At 29.9% G+C, this 23834-nt stretch overlaps 1 protein-coding gene across 1 annotated transcript in view; it reads left to right on the top strand.

Annotated features, from left to right (window-relative positions):
* LOC142325381 (activating signal cointegrator 1 complex subunit 3-like) overlaps nt 1–23834 on the top strand; it is a 45940-nt gene that overhangs the window by 13409 nt on the left and 8697 nt on the right. The window contains 9 exon segments of the mRNA XM_075367081.1: nt 2590–2608; nt 2610–2772; nt 2964–3069; nt 4664–4959; nt 11152–11412; nt 15053–15193; nt 16477–16665; nt 18434–18736; nt 22512–22702. Of these exon segments, the coding sequence (XP_075223196.1) occupies nt 2590–2608; nt 2610–2772; nt 2964–3069; nt 4664–4959; nt 11152–11412; nt 15053–15193; nt 16477–16665; nt 18434–18736; nt 22512–22702 (1669 nt within the window).

Here is a 23834-nt window from a genome sequence, read left to right as displayed (position 1 = left end):
ATGCTTGGTAACTGGTTCTGCCAACACTTGTCCTAGTTTCATAGACTATATATAAATGATTCAAAAGACACTCAGTTTCTAGAATTGACCAGTTCACATAATTGTTGACTCCCTCCATTGGTACAAATGCAACGTCAATTGTGGAATGGGAGTCCCCTCTCTGGAAGGTCGCCCCACTGCCATAAATACCAAGCCCAGCCCACTCTCCCTGTGGCTAAGGTATTGGCCTCGTATGCTATTTAATTAACCAGAAAATTCAGGACTTTTGGAATTAAAATCCCCCCTCCCCCCAATTAATATATTCTTCCCCCTGTATTGGGTGATTTCCTCAGCAAGGTTGTCCAGGAAGATAATAAACTAAGCAATGTTCATATTGGGAGAGTGATAACAAGAAAATACTATCATGCTACCTAGATCTCCCAATACAAAGCCGCATCTGGCTCCACTTCTAACTACCAGAACACCAAGTACTGGAAAGGTTATCGCTGCCACTGAGGAGCGGTCTACTAGCCACGCAGGCCCCAAAATTATTGACACATTCGGCTCTGATAATATGATGATGTTTACATGCTCTTTCAACGCAGTGACCCAGCAGAGGTCCTGTACTGGTCTACGTCATCCTGTATTGATCTGGAGATATTTCACTTGGGGCTAAAAATTTCTCCGTTTCGTGGTCCTCCCTACCACAAATCACAGGCACCTTGTTCTGGGCACGCTTGTGCCCAGGCTTACTGCAGTTAAAACAAGTTTGACTGGTCCACCCCTTTGCAACCGGCTGAAACATGTCTGACGACCCAACATCGGAAGCATCTTTCTTCTCACTCTCTAATCTGAATGTGGCAGTGAATTGACTCATCAGGGCCACCGTTGAAATATATGGCAATGTTACCTCCATGCTGGGAAGTGAATTTCTTCTCTCCCTCCTCCCAGGTTGATCCATTCTTAATTAGATCATTGGAAACTTGTAAGGGATCAAATTCCGATTGATTTGATACCTCACATGGTATCCCCCCAAATCCAGGGTTGGAATTTGGGTGGTGGTTGAGGGGGTCCGGATTGATGAGATCCAGAGGGTTATGGGTAGAAACTGAAGGGATCAAAAGTTGTTTGGTCTAAATCCGGCAAAGATTGCTGCCAAACCTAACCTCACTTACAGTATATAAACAGCTGATGGTAAGTTAGCCGCCAACCTAATTGTAAATTGCCTAAAAGTCATAACACATACAGTAAATTCCTTAATCAGAGAAACCGTGAATGGTAAGGTAGAACTGTTTTCAGTTAATATTATTGAAATATATATCATACTGATTTTTCAGATAATGAAATTTGTTGCATTTATTTGCTCAGTAACTCCTATAATATATTTATATATACACACTTCGTAGAGGATAAATTATGTATAAATAATTTATTTACAAGTTTTTCTTAATGAAATATGACACCTATAACTTTGCTGATGACAATTCATGAATTTAGTTATTCATATTTTAGTCGGTTTAATTTTTGATGTTATTACTGCAATTTTGTTATCTTCCAGGAATTTTGTTCAATGAACAATTGAATGATTTGGTAGTGTAATTCTTAAAAAAAAAAAAAAATATAGCTTTTAAAAAATATTGTGCTAGTTTATGTTTTTCAGGTGCATTTGTTGTAGAAACATGTATAGTTCTCAGTGACTAAAATTTATTATATTGGCTTGAATGCGATTGTAATGATTTGATTCCTCATACCTGTTTAATAGTTTCATTCATCAAGAACAAAAAAGATAATAAATTATTAGAGAATTGAATGAATTTAAACTTATGTCTTACCTTGTAAAGTCACCAGAGAATAGTAAAATTACATAATGATCAATATGCATTGCTTCAATTTTGTCATTGCTAACAATATTTCTTTGATGCATCAAAGGGCAGCAAGGAGAATACTACAAGCTCCAATATCCATATATTGTTGGAACCATATGTTATTTCAATATATCATTTTGATCATTTTGTCTTTTTTTAATATTTTTCAATGTAGCCCAAAAAGCCTTGTCTTAATTTCTGGTTAAAAATATAATTTATATTTTTCAAGACAGAATATTCATTTTCCAAGGAAGATTTTCATTTGCACCTTATGGTCAAACAAGGCTCAATTTATCATCTGACCATCATGTTCAGAGGATATTGACTGAACCCCAACAACCTGAGGATAACCTTAAATCATACATTATCTTTTTTGTGAGCTCCTCAACATTGCAATACAGAAGGTGAAAACAAGAAATAATATATTCAGCTAACTGGCATGTATAATGGGGTTGCTCTGTATAATTGTGCTTTAGATCTCTGCAATCTTTATTTTTTCTCTGAGCAGGAATTAGTAAAGTATCAACAAAAAAATTGTTATTACCAATCTAGGACATGAAAATGACTAGAAAATTGCTCTCATAAGCCTCAGGAGACTCATTGTGCATAATGCAGACTTTAAGCCAGATCTCCGTGGCTATTCAATTTTGATCTAATATTTAGAAAATTGAGACCATAAGTAAGTACTTACTAGTTCCTAGCTCATTTTTATTAGTCGTAATGATTATGTATTTTTTTTTTATAGATTTACTGGAGTTGCAACCTGTTATATCCATTCACTCATTTTAATCCTATTCAAACACAAATTTTCCATTGTCTTTACCACACTGATCATAATGTATTGCTTGGTGCTCCAACTGGTTCCGGTAAAACAATTGCTGCTGAAATTGCTATGTTTAGAGTATTCAAACAATATCCAGGAACTAAGGTATTTTATTATTTCTGTTTCATTATTTATGTATTACTATTAAGTTGGGTGTGAATAATCTGTTTTCAGTAATTTTTTTTTATATCTTAGTGTTACATTTATTTTTTAAATTGTTTAGAAATCTTGTTTATTTTATAATAGTGTTGAATTATTATATCGGTTAGAAATGAACATTTATTTACTTTTTACAGGTTGTGTATATAGCACCATTAAAGGCGCTTGTTAGTAGAGCACAAATTGAGGATTGGAAAGTTAGGTTAGAGAATAAATTAAATTATTCTGTTGTTGAACTCACAGGTAAATCGCTTGAAAAAATATCTTTAAAAGTATTACCTTTTGTATTGCATGATTTTATATTTAAGATTTTTTCCTTCTACCGATTTTTTTTCTTTTATAAATATACTGTCTTCTACCATGTAATAAAAACCAATACTAAGACTAAACAAAGTTTCAATTAAACAAAGCAATATTTAAAACATTATATCTAATTTCAGTTAGTTAATTCAAACAAATGTGATATTAATATTATCTGCACAAAATTAAAAGTCTGAAACTCAATTTTATTGGTTAAATTAAACAAATATATATATATATATATATATATATATATATATATATATATATATATATATAAGCAATCATGGAATGTAACATATATCTCTCATGTTTAAATCACTGCATAATAAAACCAGAAAACAATATTAGAAAATAGTTGGATAAATTGTTAGATTTCAGAATTCTCCACCAGATTAAAGAATAATACTCGCGTCTTTAAACTTGATTTTAGAAGTCTGCATCAAATTAAGGATTAGCAAAATGTCAGTTGTTTTTAATTTGCCTATGTTGTAAAGGTTCCTGTTAGTGTAGTGCTCTAGAAGTTATAATTTAATAAACTGAAAATGTATTTTTTATGTGCATGTGTAATAATTTGCCTTACTTGCCTGAGGGACAACTGAGTACAGCTGCACTCAGTTTTCACGCAAGTTTCAAATCAGCATAGTTTGAAACTTAAATTAGAACATGCTGATATGAACTGATAAACATTAAAAATATTATTACATTATTATTCTTAAAACTCTTGATAGCTGTTTTTAAAATGGCTGTTAGGACCCAGAGGTTCTCAATATTTTTAAAGTCTTTTCTTTCCTAAGGCTTTTTTCTGGACTTGTTTATTATTAGAATGTATTACATTTATAACTGACTGAACTTTCAATCTCCATTGCTACCTTTCCTCAGCATTAATGTTATCTATTGTTGCTGATCAATTTGCATAATTAGGATAGGTTCTTCCAGATTTATGTTGCTAGAATGTACCACACAGCTGTATGCCTCATTCTGAAGATTGATATTAATGAAGCATAGAAGAAATTTTAGGTAGGAAAATGCTACACTTACTCACAATTTTCTCTTTAAATTAAAGAACATTGATAAATTAAACATTGCTTGTCTTGCAGTTTTCTACTGGAACTGACACAGTTTACTGAGATGAAAATGTTGATGTTTTCAGAGATTAATTATTAATTTCTGTAGTTATTTAAAAAAATCCTGTTCTGTTGAAAAACTGCAGTTCTGTAATGAGGTTACAGTTAAATTTTGCAAGCCCAGATGTAAATGCTTTGGTTGCTCTTTGATATTATATTTTCCCTTTTTTTACAAATTAATTATTCATTAATTAATGTTGTGTTGTGTTAAATCAGTTATGCTTAATATTAATTGATTGAATCAGAGGCCTGTGAGCAGCTGTGTCACTTGTTCATATAGTGAGTGTACTTGTAGTTTACTACATCCCTGGTTTACTTGATTACCAAGCAAGAATTATTGTTTTTAAATTAAGAATAATTTCTCATCGTAAAGTATATATAACTATTTATATTATTTTATATGTTTGTAGGTGATGTAACACCTGATGTAAAAGCAATTGCCAGCGCTAATGTTATAGTAACAACACCAGAAAAATGGGATGGTATATCACGTAGCTGGCAAACACGTGGCTATGTTCATGCAGTCTCTCTTATTATTATTGATGAAATACATTTATTAGGTGAAGATCGCGGTCCTATTCTCGAAGTAATTGTGTCTCGTACAAATTTTATTTCTTCACATACTTCTAAAACATTACGGATTGTTGGTCTTTCTACAGCATTAGCAAATGCTAGAGATCTTGCTAATTGGTTGGGTATTGGACAGGTTAGTTTTATTATTAAAGCCAGTAGATATATTTTATCAGTGTTAATAATAAATTTCTTTCATTATTATGTGTTACTTATATAATTGTAATAAATAATTAAATTTTCTCCAAATTGATATGAACACCTTATTAACTATTATGTAGTTAATAATATTTTGTTCACATGTCAGAGACATAAGAATGTGAGAAAGTTTTTTGGTCAGAAAGTATTTTGTTTTATAAAATAAATGACAAGAATTACTTTCTTATAAACAAAAATGTAAAAAATTTCTTTATCATCAAAATAAAGCTCAACATCTCAAATGGATCAATAGAGTTACATTTAAACCAATTTATTTTATATTGTCAGAGTAATTATTTGAAAGCTTGTTTGATAAAAATAAATAATTCAAACATAAAGGATTTAAAATATATGAGAAGATTGTAAACATGCATTAAATTATGTAAGCTAGGTGGAAAAAAAGAAAGAACTGTTATCTCTTAAACAATTTTCTTTGTCAGTAAAAGAGTACATCTGTAAATCTATTATAAGGATAAATATACAGAAGTAGATGTGGTCTCAATAAATTCTTATTAATAAAGTTATCGAGGAGTTTATCGTCTCCCATTTGGTGTGTTCTCAGGTGGTGGATAGGGCAATTCCCAGCAGATATGCAGGGTAGATGGAAAATAAAATACCACCCAGAGACCAAAGTGGTACCTCAAATACACTTCGTGTCTGCTTTGCAACATGTGGCAAAGTGGTCGCAGTCTGTTCACCAGAGGTACAGCTGGGCATTTCTCCTAAGAGCTACCAACCTTGAGATGTATCTTAGGGAACTTGTTCTTCTAACCCAACAAAAAATAAACGTAGATGTGCATTTTGTACAGAAAGCTTGGACTAATTTTGTACCAAGTAACTTTGATAGAATCTTTCTTTTAAAAGAATAATACAAGGAACTTTTATAAAACATCCAAAACTAACTTAACAAGTTGCACACCACCAACTTTACATTTTAAAGATCCAGAAACTCTCAAAACTGCATATAATAACACAGAATATTACAGAATACTCAAAAAACTACACAACTGCGACCCTCCACAAGAAAACTTTAATTTTGAAAACATCATTCCAAGTCGAGCAGATTCAAATCCAACTTTTGAAGAAATTAAAGAAATGATAAAGTAACTTAAAACTAACAAACCATCTGGATAAGACAATGCTATGGAAACGTTCTAGTGAAAAGATGAAAGTGTTGATGGAGTAATCCAAGAAATCTGTGAGACAAAACTCTACCATTTGGATGGATGGGCATCTGTGTTAATACATCCACTGCACAAGAAGGGAGACAAAACAGATCAAAGTAACTACACATGAATATTCCTCTTACCACTGATATGTAAGACCCTATCCAAAGAACTCTTAAACTGAGCTAAAACGGTCTCTACCTGCAAAAAGGACAGTATTAAAGGAGGGTTTAGGAAAGGTAGGTGGTCCTGTGCAGAACAAATCGCAAACCTAAAAATAAAAAAAAACATCTTAGAAATTGGGGAAATCGGGAGTTTGAAATGTGTGGTTACTTTTGTAGATTTTAAAAATGCTTACAATTCAATTGACAGAAATGTGGTTATTATCAATCTAAAAGAATTGTACTGGATAGTAAAATGACTGAAATAATTAAAGCAACCTTAACAAACACATTTTTTTCTAGAGGAGGGGAAACCTTTTATAAGCACCATGTGGTCTCATACTCCATAGTGTAGTGTGGGACTCTCCCTTGCAGGCCTACTCATTAAATCCCCTCCCCCAATACAGCAAGCGATGCTGGGCCCAACTTATGGTACTATCACAGCATCGCTGTGTGTTTCTCTCCATTACTGGCCCCATGTCTCAAACTTGTCAGGATCTTGTGGTTTTTTTTTAATTTGGTCTTGGGGTTGGCTGCCTGCACCAAAGGAAACTCGGACATTCATCCCTGGACATCTTCCATCAACATGGTTCGGATGATCTTAACCAGCATCATGCATTGTTTGGTCTGTAGGATTTTCCCAGTGATGTTCTTAGGTGTAAGCATGCCAAATTTTCCTTTGTGTGCTTCCCTATGCTGCAGGAACTTATTGCACTTGAACGTCATGTATTCCACGATCTCCTTCTCCCAGCAGTAATTGCAATCCACAGAAGGTCTCAAAATCCATGACCAGTAAGAAACTGTGTCAACTTGTACCCTTTCTTTCTGTTCTTGTCTAGCCTCTGGGAATTACCATTCAGGTATTATTTCAGAGGATGATATGTATAAGTGTAAATGAAGTGTAGTCTTGTACAGTCTTAGTTTGACCATTCCAGAGATGTGTGGTTAATTGAAACCCAACCACCAAAGAACACTGGCATCCACGATCTAGTATTCAAATCTGTATAAAAGTAACTGCCTTTATTAGGACTTGAACGCTGGAACTCTTGACTTCCAAATCAGCTGATTTGGGAATATGCATTCACCACTAGACCAACCCGGTGGGTTGTCAACTCATACCCCAGTTTGAGTTAAACTAACTTGAATACAGCCTTTACTGGAGTCCATCTGCCTTTTGTCAACTGATCCCATTTCTGCTGCCCTCTGCATCCACCTTATTCACTCCCCTGTACATCTCCTCTCTTCCAAACGAGGAAATCCGGGGATGCAATTCTCACTATGCTGGTGACATCGCCTGAGATGCTGTTTACCCATAGTATACCTGAAAGGGAAGGGATAAAGATTGCACATCTGACTAAGATTGCATGGGCTCTCCCCCTCTGCAGCAATGGACCAGACTGGGGCTCCATTGAGTAATTTCAAGAGTATCACCTGAGACAAGACCTTCCACTTTGATGTGTGAGGGCCCTGATGTTGGCTGTTGTCTAACTGAACACAACAGGTGTTTTTTCAGCTTTGACCAACATATGCCTCTGGAATGTAGCATTTTTGTTTATCCATACCCCATGGTATTTCATTGCCTGGGTAGGGTGGACTATCATGGTACCGACCCTTAACAAAATTAGGGTCAGCTTATGCCTACTCAAGACTACAACCACTTAGGTCTTCTCTGGCAAAAGCTGAAGGCTGATCTCCTGCAAGCATGAAACAATAATGTTTGTTGCCTTGTTTCCAGTGTCCATCACTGCCCGTTCCAACTTTGCTGTTAACACAAGTGTAAGTCATTGGCAAACCCAGTAAAGACTGCCCCAATGGGAAGTGCGAGGGACAGTACTTTGTCATATGTTATATTACATAGTGTTGGCCTCAACACTGAACCCTGTGGAACATTACAACTTATCCTGATCCATATCTCTCCCCCCAGTGGAAATTACCCGTCGCCAATTTTTTGAAAGGTAGCACTGGGTTACCCTTCTTAGTATAGACTAATGCCATAACTCTTCATAGCCTGGAATATTGTGTCCCATGAATAAACTGTTGATGTAACCTGTTACATCAAAAAGGTTCATCACCGGAATCAAACATGTATGCCTTGAGCTCAATCTGGCCTACTGGCCGTTGGTCATGACTACGTATGGCATCTACAGTCGACCTGCACCCTCAAAAAGTTTACTCAGGTAAATTGAGCAAGCAGATCAATCTAAAGGATGCTGGTTTGCTGGCTTGCCTCCCCTTCTTCCTGAGGATCACATGCTGGGCAGACTTCCAGGAGTCTGGAAACCATTCCTGGGTGATGGCATAATTGAATGTGTCAACCTTGCACCACAGAGCAAGTTTTACAACAAGCTTGACCACCTCCAAACCATGCCATCCAGGCCAGGGCTCTTACTGCGCTTGATATTATAACTGGCCACCATGAGCTCTTCTGTGGTGATGAGTGGGATATTAATGGCAACTATTTCCTTGTGGTTTGTCTTGCAAAACATAATGCTAAAGTTAAATTTATGGGGAAACTCTCAGAAAATTTTGAAATAACATAAGGTGTAACTCAAGGAGATGGTTTATCCCCTCCTTTTCAATTGTGGGTTAGAGAATGTAGAAAGTTTATAAACAATAACAACTTTAAATAATATCAAGGTGGATTGTCTAATTTTCGCAGATGACATGGCATTAATTACAGACTCACTTGAAAATGCACAAGAACAAATCACAGAATTAAAAAAACAAGCAGGCAAGGTCATTCAAATATCATTTGAAAAACACAGTTTATGACAAACATCAGCTATGCACTTCAATACGTTAAGATAAATAATAAATCACAAAATGGATTGCATTAAATATCTTTGAGAACGGATATCAAATGCCACAAAAAAGCGATAGAAACTAGAACACAAAAAATGGAAAGAGCATTTACATTACAAGAAACACATAACAAATTTCTATCATGGAATATAAAACTGAGACATTGTCAAACAGTGGTTAGACCCAAAATACTTAATGCGGTAGAAACACTTAAACTAATTGAAACTATAGATCTTGAACAATTAGAAAAGATTTAAAGGAGAGTTTTGAGTAGAATACTAGGACCTAAAAGTAACAGGGAATTTGAATTCAAATTATGACCTTATAGAGAACTATATTATATTTTAACTATATTTTAAACTATATATTAAACTGACAGATGTGGAAAAGATTACAATTCTATAGACATATATGTAGGATGGGTGTTAACAAAATAACTAAATGATGTTTTGATTTGCTAAGAAGTTACAAATCCAAACCCAAATGGTTTCAGGAAATAGAAAAAGGCAAGAAAAACACTAGAATCAACAGACACAATAAATGACAGGACTCTTTTTAGAGAGGTAATTCAGAAACCAGGTTTTCAGGAAAAATCTACCAGTGGAAGGAAGTGGACACAAGAAGAGAATGAACAACTCTTTTTAAGGATGAAAGAAGTGTGGGTGCAAAAGAAGCATAACCAAAGTTGATTTATTGCGCCCCCTAAAAGGGTATTTGAAAAAAGTTATCAGCAGAACTAAAAACCTCAATACATAGGAATATAGTACTTTCAGTGTTGGTCAATGTGGCTGTTCGATTCTAATAAGAGTCTGAAAGAAAGAGAGAATTGAATGAGTGAGAATGATGGGAATAATCATATATGAAAATCAAGTCTTTTCAAAGCATATAAACTTGTAATAAAAGAAGATATTACCAGCTTATAGAGATTGTGAATGAACAGGGAATTAAAAAAAGCTCTATGACTACCCTAAAATAATAGAATTAAGAAGAGAAAGTTGAAGTGGACAGAATGTATGACAAAAGTGAGAAAGGAAAAAAAACATTATATGTATATATGTATAATAAATGTAATCTGCAGTTGAAGTAAAGGGGGAACATACAGCTGGGCCAACAATACTAAATTGATTTTTGGTGATTTGGCTTGTTTTGTAGCTCCTTGAAATTTTTTACGACTTAATTAAGTATACCTAATACAATTTTATAAACAAAAGGTTTAAAAAAATAGTATTTGGATGTTGTTTAGCTTGATGTAAATGTTGAAACATTTACACTTTTAAAATTGAGAATATTTAAAACTAAGAATTCAAAGTACAAACAGTGTGAAGTTTCAATTCAGAAACTTTTTAGAAAAGTAGAGAAAACGAGTAAAAATTACTTTATTATTTTTAAGTGCTTTTTTTTTTGAAGAAAACTATTTATTTTGTTAGTGAATGTTAATTTGAAGTAACTGCCCATGAGCAAAAAGAAAAAAGTAGATATAATTATAAGTAGTAAAAAAAGTTATTAATCTTTACTAGTAAATGTTTTGTTACAGTTTTAAGTGAATATTTGTGAATTTTTAAAGAGTAACGGCTATTTTCTTCCCTTAATCTGTTTTGTACATAACAACTGGTGTAAATATTTTTCCACATAGGAGACATGAGACTTTATAATTATTTTATTAAGTAGCTTTTATTCTTTGTTTTGTAAAGCTCCTTTAAATTTAACATTTATTGCAGAAACTAACTTTAAGTAAATGTTTTTTGTTCCGTATATGCCATTATATCTTTTAATCAAACAGTAGATGCTATTTAATTTTTAAATTAACTAATTATTGTAGTGCAGAACTCTACTTTACCAGACTTTCCATCTAGTTTAATTTTTCTTTTCCTTTTTTTGTTTTCTGTTTTGGATTTCAAAATATTACATGTAATACCATAAAGCTAAAATCTATTTTAGTGTACATTGATGTTTATTTAGTTAGTATGAAGATTGTGTGTGTATGTTTTATTTTGTTTGTAGATGGGATTATATAACTTCAGACCATCTGTTCGTCCAGTACCACTTGAAGTTCATATATCTGGATTTCCCGGTAAACATTATTGTCCGCGTATGGCAACTATGAATAGACCTACTTTTCAGGCAATACGGCAGCATTCTCCTGCACAGCCAGTTTTAATATTTGTGTCGTCTCGTCGTCAAACACAATTAACAGCCCTAGATCTAATTGCATTCCTTGCTGGTGAAGAAGAACCAAAACACTGGTTACATACAAATGAACAGGTAATTTTATATCTCTAAATACAGTTTAACTTTTTTTATTTGGTAATTTTGATTAAAAATGATATGTTTGTGAGGGGAAATAGAACATACAGTTTTGTATACCATTAATTATCTTATCTTATATTTTAAAAATATAATGTTTTTAAAGTTACAAGATAAATTAGATAGCTCAAGCACTAAAAATAGATATGGACTCCTTTTATATAAATTAAAGTCCTGTGAATGAAAAGATGGAAGTTTTCTAATTATGTGCATGAATGAATGAATGACTTATATGTAAAATGCTTTAAAAAAATATAAAGTTGTTTAGGGGGTCTTCCTTTCTAGCTTTCAAAAGGTGCCAGTTTTATTTTTCAGAAAATGATAAAATCATTTATTTTTCCAGTAAAGGAAATTTCATTACCCACAATGTATATGCATGATTTGTAACGTTTTGATCATATATTTATTAAAAAAATTACCACTAATTTTAAAATACATTTGGAAGTCTAATTAAAACAAAACTCTTGAATTATAATTTCCTTCTGTTCATACCCATGTTTTATATTATAATGATAATGTAAATTCATTTTTATCCTAAGAATGTTATCTATTATTTTGAAAATAATATAAGATGGAGCAGATGTAAAATCAAAGGTCTCATTCGGGAAAAAAATACTAGGATGAAGTTATGATCAAATTAAGTATCCTAACATACCTATTGAAAAAACAATTCATATAATAAAAAATAAACTAATAAATAATCATGAAGACTTAAATTTATTGATAACATCATCGCTATTATAAGGAATATATGCCAACAAAATTACTTACCGACAGATTTAATGATAAGCGTTTTGCACAGGAAAATACCTTGCCTACGGTATTTCCTTTGTCAGCTATCATGTCTGAAATTTACTTACAAGATTTTGAGAATAAATTAGTTTATGGCATTATTCATACACGTAATGTTTTATTATGGACTCTTCATGTTGATGTTTTGTGTTTTATACGGTTATATATAATGAACACTTCATAATTATAAATAAGCTTAATTCATATATAACAATTTAAAATTTCCTTCAGAAATAAATTTTCTAGATGTTAGTATTGAAATTAATAATAATTAAACTGTAACTTCAGTATACAGGAAACCTATAACCGATAGAAGATCAGATCAGCCTTGGGCTCACAAAATTAACATACATACAAATATGATTAATAGAGCAATCCATTATACACAAAATAATAAAAATAAATTAAACATGGAAATAAATACTATAAAACAAAACATATTACAATTCTTAATAGATACAGTGATTTGTTAATTGATAATATATATTAAAAAAAACAAATGTCAAAACTTAATAGTACAATAACTTTAAAAACCAATAAATAACTCACAGAAGGTTGAAAATGTTTACTTAAAATATTCATACACAGATAGCGTTGTTGAAAATATAACTAAAGTTTACCATAATAATAAATTTAAACCTGCATATAAAACAAACAACCACATAATAAATTACTTAAAAAGCAATAATAATAATAATAATAATAATAATACTGATTCATATAATTTATACAATTTATGTGGGGTTTATAAGATAAAGTGTAATGATTGCAAGAATATTTACGTAGGTAAAACCAATAGATCTTTTAAAGCCAGATTTTTTTAAACATTTTAGGCATTATAAAAATAAAAAGTTGGGTTTCTCTAATGTTGCTGATCACCTCATTAATAATAAACATTCTATTTCAGATATTAATACTAATTTAGAAATATTGGAAATTAAGAAAGGAGATATAAAAAGTAATAATAATAAAAATCTAGATATTTTGGAAAAGTACTACATATTAGTTGAAAATCTCTTCCTTCTAAGCCATTTTTTAAAGTTAGGAATCAGGTGTTAATCACTGGAAGACAGATCAGGTGAATATAAAGGGTGTTGGAGGAATTTGAACCATAATTCGTTGATTCTTGCCATTATAATGACAAGTGTGATCTGGATATTTCATCGTTGAGATGCTGCAATTGGTTTGCATAATATTATTCGCCACTTATTGTTTTACTCATCTTTAGATAATCAATGAAAGTCCCCAAAAAATCCAAAAAAACAGTTGCCATAACTTTTTCATGAAAAAAGTCATTTTCGCTTTTTTTGGAGCAGGTTGACCTTTTCTAACCCATTTTTTTTACTGCTGTTTTGTCTTGGGAGTGTAATGATGAACCCAAGTCTCATCAACTGTCACAAATATACCTAAAAATTTAATAATTATTAATCTGTGTTAAAATATTAATATTTTCTTGTGAAAACTGGGTAGACTAAATTCTGTGTGACTCATAGAGTCAAAATACCTTAGAAGAAGTGTGTGTGTGTGTATGTGTCATGTTCAACAATCCATGGTGCTGATAATTCTGGAACATGATAATGCTCAGCCATACATATCGCATGCAACCACCAAGGTTATTGTGAAGTTGAAATTTGAATTTATTCTACACCCTCTATACCATGTGATTTGGCACTCTGCGATCTTCTTTCTGTGGTTAAAGAGGCTATTAAAGGTATTAATTTTGCCATGGATAATGAACTGAAAGACATAGTGAGATCATGAATGAAGGAAGGACCACCAGCATTCTTTATTGACTGAATAAGAAAACTGATACATTGTGGAGGTCGGTATGTATATCTGTAAATTGTGATTAAGTGGAAAAACAAATGTAAGTTTTTGTAGCAAATAAAATGTACTTTTATGCTATATTTGTTTCATTTATCTGTCTCTCCATTTGTGAGTTATGAGCGACAGTGCCTTACATTTCACTCACCCCTGATATATATTTTTTTCAAAAAAATTGTAATCATGTAATCACGTATCATAAACATGAAACTCAAAACATGGCTCTGGAAAATATATAAGCACATTTTAATGAAGTATAAAGAAATAAATTGTGAATACATTTATGTAATTACATTAATTTTTAAAGTATTATTTCTTAATTTAATTATAGCAAAACAATTTCATGAATGAATGACCATGAAACTCAATTTTTATGTGAACTTTTTGTATGAATGACAGTCTTAATGAAATGAAAAATGATCAACATCTGTGATTAAATGGTGGCTTCTCTTAACAGTCTTGGATTCAAATCCACTAAAAAGAATAAATAGTAATGTAAAAAAATATTAATTGAAAATTAAACAGAAATTATAAAAAGATATAACATGAATATTTTCAGTAGGGATTTTGTATCTGGTATATTTATTTATTATGTAATGTTTAAGTCTGCTAAGATGGGGTATTTTTTGTATTTATTTTTGGTTTTAAATTATATGTTCATGAAAACATACGACATTTTAATGCACTCAAACACTGATTTACTAATGAACAGGTGGAATTCCAATTTATCTTTCAATTATATTCTAAATATCTTATCTGCCTTACTGGAAAAATACTGCCGTCAGTAACATCAGCTTAAATTGTGTTAATTTTTAATATTTTAACTTATTAAAATGCAAGTTTAATTTCTTTTAAAGAACATTATCTTTCTACAGATATAATTTTTCTTAAGTCACCAGTACTATCATTATAATACTTTGTATGTCATTTCTTAAATTTGTAATAGCAAATCTTTTTGTATTATTATTATTCTTATTTTCAGGAAATGGAACAAATTGTTGGATCTGTTAAAGATCCAAATCTGAAACTGACATTAGCATTTGGTATTTGTATGCATCACGCTGGGTTACAAGAAAGAGATAGAAGAACTGTTGAAGAATTATTTGTTAATCAAAAGATTCAGGTTATTAATTAATTCAGTTTATTAACTATGGTTGACATTGACCATTTTTGGTTGATATTAATTGTATTTATTTACTACTGTAGCAGAGAAACTAAGCACACTAGGATTTTTCTTGGACTTGTTAGGCAATTTGTCTTTTAACCATCTTCTGCAGCTATGTCCTTCTGTGCTCTGAATATCCTGAGATTCTTCCTCTCCATAGATCTTTAATCTCTGGAAATTTCTCTTTTTATGATGTGCCCAGTTTAGTGTAAATGCAAGTTCTGATTTTAGCGGTAATATTTTGGTCTTTATATCATCTCTCTTCCTTTCTATCCTCCATACCTCACCTTTAATTTCTCTTGAGGGAGTGCCCTCTTCTCAAACACTATCAATCATTTTGATTTTACTTGAAAATGATATTTTGTTTATATTAGTAATGTTATATAGTGAGACCTGTTAACATTAGGTTAAGTAAATCCATTATAGGTATGTTTATTCTAGTATAAGTATAATTTTATATTTTAGAGACTTAAATTTATATATAGCATTAATGTATTTATATATGAACATAACTTATTCAATCAACTCTAGGCTCTTGGGTCTACGTTATAAACAAGAATCATCCTTATCATCATCTATCCCTGCTGTACCACTCTTTTTCCTTGTCTTCCACGGAATATTCCTTTTCTTCTCTGCTCCTTTTACTTATCTTCTGTGGAATATTCCATTTCTCCTCATAACTTCATCCAGATGAAAGTTTTCATTCAGTTCAAGTTCATTCAGTTTTTTCATTCAGATGAAAGGCAAATACTTATACAAATCAGAATGTGGTCAAATCTATAAATATTAAAAAATTATGTAGAAAACACTAATTATACAAAAATTAAAAGTTGATTGTTGTACTGTATGGTACGAAGCCTTAGTAAGAATCTAGAGCATTAAACAAAAACTAGACATTACGTACCTTACATTATTCGAACGAAATGTAAAATCATCATAGAAACTGCAATTTTTTTTTTTATCTGAGTATGTTAAGCGATTGTGAAGTTGATAGATAATGAAATAATTGTAATTTTTTGATGAATATGATAGATAATATAGTATAAACTTCAATAATAACTTTAGTCTGGGCATAGGAAATTACATCTTTATTTTCTTTTAAATTGAAGTCTACTGTTATGCTGCACTTATAAACTAGTGCTAATTTTATTTATACTTTTGTTACAGTTATATAATGTATTGTTCTGTATAGCATCATCTTGCTATGTAAAGTTTACATGCTCATAACTAATTTTTCACAGGTATTAATTGCAACTGCTACATTAGCTTGGGGTGTTAATTTTCCAGCACATTTTGACGTTGTTAAAGGGACTGAATATTATGATGGTAAAGTCAAAAGATATGTGGACATGCCCATTACTGATATATTGCAAATGATGGGCCGTGCTGGTCGACCACAGTTTGATAATCAGGGAATTGCTGTTGTTCTGGTAAATAATATTAATTTTATTTTTTGAGCCACTTAAATGATTCTGCTTATTTTATTCTTTAATGTTTGTGACAAAAACATAATTAGAACTAATTATGTTAAATGTAGTGTTGATAAGATACTATTGTATTTTTAATGTTACTGCTATTTCTTGTAAATTTGATAAATAGATTTGTTGTACATGTTAACTACGGATCACTAGATCTGTAATATAAGTATAATAACAAATTATAATTGTGGCAAAGGCATACTGACATCTGCTCATGTGTTTTTCACACAGATGAAAGATAAATACTTAGAAAAATCTTGTAATTTCTAAATAATTGGGAGTACACATGTAATTCTAAAAATGTGGTCAAATCTATAAAAATTAAAAACTTCTATAGAAAACACTAATTGTACAAAAATTAAAAGTTGACTGTGTACAGTGTGGTAAGAATTAGAGCACTCTCAGTATAATCTTGTTTTTGTTTAATGCTCTGTATTAAACAAAAACGAGAGCGTTAAACAAAAGACTATACCTACCACACATTATTCAAACCAAATGTAAAATCATCAACTATACTTTTTATTACTTGAATGTGATAAGAGAATATGCAGTTGATAGATAATGAAATAATTGTTAACTCTCTAATGCCAACAATTCTATAGTCTTCCTTGTTATGTAAAAATTATACTTTTGATGCTTTTTTTTAATAATTTTTTCCAGTATGTAATTATTTATTCATTTAAGAAAGATATTCTATTTAAATTATAATATAGTATTGTAACAAGTAGGCCTAGGCCTAATCTTAGACCAATTTATCCCTGGAATTTGTAATTTTCGTGATGTTAGCCTGCCTCATAAACGGACTTGTTATTATTGTTCATACTTTGTGCTCATATTCTGAAAAAGCAGGAGTGTAAATTTAGATTTTGATATTCATTGTCTTAAAGAGAAGAAATTCTACAAACTTTCTGTTATGTATTTTTCACAATATTAATGTTAACATTCAAAGTGTTGCATTTGTGTACATATTTATTGTATCTTCTTTTTTTAAATAAATAAACCAAACATATTTTGGTATTGCATAACTAATACTTATAACTTGTTTATTTATCACGAATGTTCCATTTCAGCAGCAAACCACTTTAGTTTTTTGATTTGAGAAAGGAATTTTTGATCACCATTTTGTTGTCTGCAGTTACAATTAGTATTGCATTTGATGAAGATTTAAATTCACTAATTTAATCGTATTAATTAATATTCACATTTTTTCAATGTGTTATGATAACTTCTTTTTAATAGATACGTGATCCTGCAAGTTAATTGTTATGATAGGTATTATATACCATTATAAAATATATATAAAAAAATTTATTATTGGTAGGAATAATATAAATTACTTTAATAATTACCATCAATAATTAATCAAATTACCATATTATTAAGTGAAAAGGACTTAAGAGATTTAGATTCCTTATGTAACCTTCAATTTTTTTTTAATATTTATTTTTTAAGTATATGCAAATTATGTAAAATATTCATGTTTAGTTATTATTAATATCTAAAAATAAGTATATCTATGATTGGATTTATTTATTTATATTTATCTTTGATTATTATTTTGTGTAATAGTTAGTAGTATCTGTTATTATTAATAGATTGATGTTAGCCCTGAAATTGGCTGTTTACATTTGTTATTTGATAAAGTGTAAGAAGTAAATAAGTTATTAAAAACACACTGATTTTAAAACTGTAGTAATAGCTGTGTTTACAATTTTTGCAGGTTCATGATGTGAAAAAGAACTTTTATAAAAAGTTTTTATACGAGCCATTTCCTGTTGAATCTAGCTTACTTTCTGTTTTACCTGATCATTTAAATGCTGAAATTGTTGCTGGATCTATTAAGACTCGTCAAGAAGCATTAGATTATCTGACATGGACTTACTTCTTTCGTAGATTATTACAAAATCCATCTTATTATGGTTTAGAAACACTTGAACCAAAAGATATTAATATGTTTTTATCATCTCTTATTGAAAAATCATTAAACACACTTTCTGATGCTCATTGTATTTATTTTGAAGAGGTGAGTTGAAACTTATTCCTTTTTTTAAAAAGATGCTATATTATTAAATAATGTTTATAATTTTTATTTCTAATATTTTCAGGGAAGTTGGATTAATCAACATATCATAAGCTGTTACTCTGCAAAATATATTTTTTTTTATTTTTATACATAAAATATATATTTAAATATTTATTAAATATAGATTTTTATTTACTTTTTTGTACTTAAAAGATTTGTAGTAAGTACTAACATTTCTCCCAGTTTTCTTTGTTCTAGCAGTTCAGAATTTTTGGTACCTTAATTATATACCACTTTTTTGTCAAACCCTTTTATATACTAAAGGATTAAAATTAAAATTGAGCAGTCACAAATCATACTCCTCCTCTTATAGCAACCATTTTAATAAATGTTTGCTTATTTGTAGCAACATTCGTACAGCAGAATGTAAATGTTTGTATTTGACATGAAATTTAAATTATTATAATAACATTTTTTAACTATGACAACTAATTGCATTTTTTTACTGATTTGTTGTATGAAGTCTTATTTAGTTGGATGGTTTTGTTTGAGAACTACAAAAAAATTGTCTGATATCCAATTGTTTTAAAATTCTTATTTCAAACTATTCAATTAACTTATCCTTATATAATTCATGTTTAGGATTTAATTACCATTATTCAGGTATTCTAGATAAAGATTTTTTTAGAAAATTTAATATGAAAAATAACAGATTTATATTAAAATTCTGTATCATTAAGAGACAGGTAGTACAAACTACTTAGGTACTACCTAAATAAAAAGAAATGTAGGAAAAGCACTAGTTGAGATTTAATTAGAATTGTTTATGTTCCTTAAAATATGATGCAGATAATTATTAGTTCTTATTTATGGAAACCTTATATTATATTGCTATATATTATATGGAAATCTCATATTTAGTATCACAGCTGAAGCAAGAAACTGAATCCATTTTGTTGTAAAATTGTAGCAATAAACCATTATTTTAATTATCATTTCATTTCAGTTATCCATTATTTCATTTATTTTTATCGGTTTATTTATTATTTTATTTATTTTTATCCGTTTATCAACTCTCCTGTCATTTTCAAATCGCTATTTTACCTCATCGTAACAGGCGATGAGATATGAGTTAAATTTTTAACATGGAAACAAAAGTTTAATCAGTGCAGTGGGGGTATACCAGTTCTCCTTGAAGACCCATAAAGGCCCGTGAAACACATTCTTCAAAAAAGCTAATTGCATTAGTTTTTTGGGACCATAAAGGTGTGATCTTGGTTGATTTTATGAAAAGAGGCATGGCAATTAATACTGAAACTTACTGCGAGACATTGAAGAAATTGAGAAGGGCTAAACAAAACAAAGTGGCATTCTGAGTTTCAGCATCGTTTTCCTTCATTAGTCCATACTGCAGTACGCATTCAATGCCAAATCAACAGTTTCAAATGGGAGTCCATCCTCCATACAGCCCTGATTTGGCTTCCAGTGATTATCACTTTTATCTGAAAATGAAGAAATGGTTACCGGAAGCAGCATTTTGAAAATGACAAGAGTTGAGAAATGATGTTAATACTTGGCTTAATTCACAGATGGCAGAGTTTTGTGACAAGGGTATACAAAAACTTGTTTATAGATATGACAAGTGTCTTAATTTGGATGGCAATTATGTAGAAAAGTAGCTATAAGATGTACTGTGTGTAATAAATTGGTTTTTAAGTAACGAATATGAAGTTACTTTCTGATTAGCCCCCCTTGTATATACATTATTTTACAGACAGGAAATATTTAAATTAATATATTAATTAATGTACTAGAATTATAAGAAATCACACAGATAGATTATAGGTAAATTAATGTCACTGTCAATTCGTAGACATTGACATAAGAATAGCCATCTGTGCCAATGTATGCCACATAGAGAAAAATACTTTTTTCAACACTTAACAATATAATTACCTCCAAAAGTCAATATTTTGTTTTTAAAGAAGATTAGCTAACAAAAACTGTACTAAGATACATACATAGACTATTTTTATGATATTTAAAATGAGAGAACCATTATGAAGAGGCTAATTTTATTGCATGTAATTCAATAAATAAAAAAAATACCATCTAAATATAGTTTTTATTTATAAAAATTTAATTTTAATGCTCATTAGCTAATGTGTTTTTAAGAATATCTAAAATCATTATTGAAAATATTTATAAAATTTTAAGAATAATGAAATAATAAAAATAAGCATTTTATTTGTCAAAACTATGTCAAAACTTAAAATATCTCATTTTTAAATTTTATAAAATCAGTGGATGAAATATAAAAATATAATTTAAAAAATTTATTCTGAATATGCACAATCTATACTCCAATGAGAGATAAGAGCATGGGGTGGTGTTTTTAACATACACTTTAATAAAATATTCTAATACAAAACAATATATTTAAAGCAGCACTTGGAAAACCAAGATGTTATCCCAGCAACAAACATTTTAATGAGAACAATGTTATTACCATCAAACAAATTTATTTAAAAGATTTGGTAATCTATATAAATGAAAGTAGACACATTTTTCATTTTTAATACTCATTATAACACCGCTTATAATTTACGAACTTAATGTAACTATGATGTTCCTCACACTGATTTAATTTTGTGCAGAAGACGATTTTCTTAATTTATAACAATATAATAAATCTTATCCCAGAACAATTTGTTATGCACTTGATATAATATAATATTTATATTATTATTATTTATTTATATTATTGATATAATATTTAAGTTTATAATATCATCCATTTACATGATTTACTTTATTAAATGCATAAATCACCTCTTTTCATTGTACTTCATGTAAACAGTAATTGAATATGCAATATTAAACATTTTTCCCTCTTTTTTAAAGTAGATACTTGGTTTTCTCTTTTTGTTACTTGAACTACACTTGTTGCTGGCACTCAAGGTCTGCTTTACTGGCAATGCCCATATTGTAAAAGAGATTATTTTTAATATTATTCTCTTTCTTATTATAATATATTGTTAATTATTGTACATGTAGTATTATAAAATGTGGCAAATAAATAAATAAATAAAAATTGATATCCTGTTTGGTTGGGGTTCCTCATGGTTGGATATAACTATAGCTCCACATAAGTAGGTTTTCGTCGAGATCTTATATTTAATATTAGAACATAAACTAAAATTTTATAATTAATCGAATTTTTTATTTAAAAATTGTTTGTCAGGAATGCTTGGCTATTATACATTAAAAGATCTTAGATGGATGTAATTTTATGTAGATTCTCTCAACTTATAGTCAGACCATAGTTCTTTTTTAGAGTGAAGTTAAATGACATTTCAGACCAAATTCTGTAGAAGAAAAGTTCAGGATACCTCAGTTTCTGAATTTATTTTGTTGCAGTTTATTAATAATGTTTTATAAATTTCATTAATAAATTATAATTTTAGAGTTTTTCATAATTTTTTTCTGAGAAGAAATTTCTTAAGAGCAAAATTTAAAGTGTATATAATGTTACACATAAATAAAATTATGAAAAAAGAAACTTTATAATGTATGTAAAGTTTTTTCTTCTTAGTAATCCGAGGAAAAAATGAATAAAACTTAAAAGAGACATTACCAAGACACATAAAGTAGTAATAATAATAACAATAATTATAATAGCATTATTAAAACGAATTAAATATTCAGTTAGATCAACATCTTTATGTAGTTATCAATATTGTCATTTTTGTTTTTATAGTGTTATTTTTTTTAGGATGGAAGAGGAGTGACTGCTACATCAATGGGTCGTATTGCATCATATTATTATTTATCACATTTAACAATGCTACATTTCAGATCACATTTAAACTCGTCACTAACTCTCGAACAATTGCTAGAAGAATTTTGTAATGCATTTGAATATAGTCAACTTCCCGTCAGGCACAATGAAGATCAAGTCAATGGGTAAATCAGTTGAATTTTTATTTATTTTATTAAAATACTTTTGTTTTTTTAAAAATTACATTGAAATGCATCAAGGGTGTGTTTTGATACCTACATTGTTTTGCTGGTCTCATTGGCACTGATGCCTTGCTCATATTTTACTGTGGATCTCAACAGATTTTCATAGAGTGGAGGGTCTATTGCCTACAGACTAAATCTGATCTGAAGTTGTTTAGATGGTAAAATGTCAGGATCAGGATGTCCACTTTGCAAACAAAACTACTGTGCATGGAAGTGATTTCTAGTATAATATAAATCTGAAAATATTTTATAATATTGTATTATTTTATGTACTTAATTATAATACTGTTCAGCTTCATTTAATAAGAATATATTTCAACATTTTTTGTTATTCTTTGAATTTCACTTGTTATGAGGAATCAGTTAAGTAATTGCTTATTTTAGAAATTTTACTATTATTAGGTTAATTACCTTATTTACTTAACTATAAATTACATTCACAACATATTTAAGTTTTCATGGATTAATTTAGCTTGTGACAATGTTTGTTTTGTTTGAAATGTTGCTATGATAACTATTTTAGATCTAAGGTTTTTGACAAGCACATATACCAGATGTTCATTTGAAAAGTTAACGCATTTATTAAACAGCTATTAGTCCCATTGTATTTTTGTTTGTAGGCATGTATATTATTCTTGGGGAAACTTTTTTAAAATTATTTTTGTAGGGTTGGAACCCAGCCCTTTGCTACACCTACCTAAACTCAAAAATCTTAAATGGCATTGATAACATTTAACTACATTAATTGACAACCCGAAAAAAATAATGAATTTTGGTGAAAAGAAAATTAAAATTCGCCTACCCCTTCGCTCGGTAGGTGTGAAAAACCATTTGGGGTTGTATTTTATTTTAATTTCAGTTCAACAAAAATAACTATAAAATTACGTGATATAACATAAACCATTTGAAGTAATCATAATCTGTGGATTAAAACTGTGAAAATTTTTTTTAAATGAGACTATGTAGCTTGTGACACCTCATTGGAAAGCCCTTTGAATGACAAGTAATTCGGTACAAATAAAATAAAAATTGGTTCACTGGTATTGAAGTTAACTATTGGTATCACTAGTAT

The sequence above is a fragment of the Lycorma delicatula genome, chromosome 5 (assembly GCF_047948215.1).
Source record: "Lycorma delicatula isolate Av1 chromosome 5, ASM4794821v1, whole genome shotgun sequence".
NCBI lineage: Eukaryota > Metazoa > Arthropoda > Insecta > Hemiptera > Fulgoridae > Lycorma > Lycorma delicatula.
The sequence above is the reverse complement of the archived record's forward strand: the minus strand, read 5'-3'. Positions and strand labels throughout refer to the sequence as shown.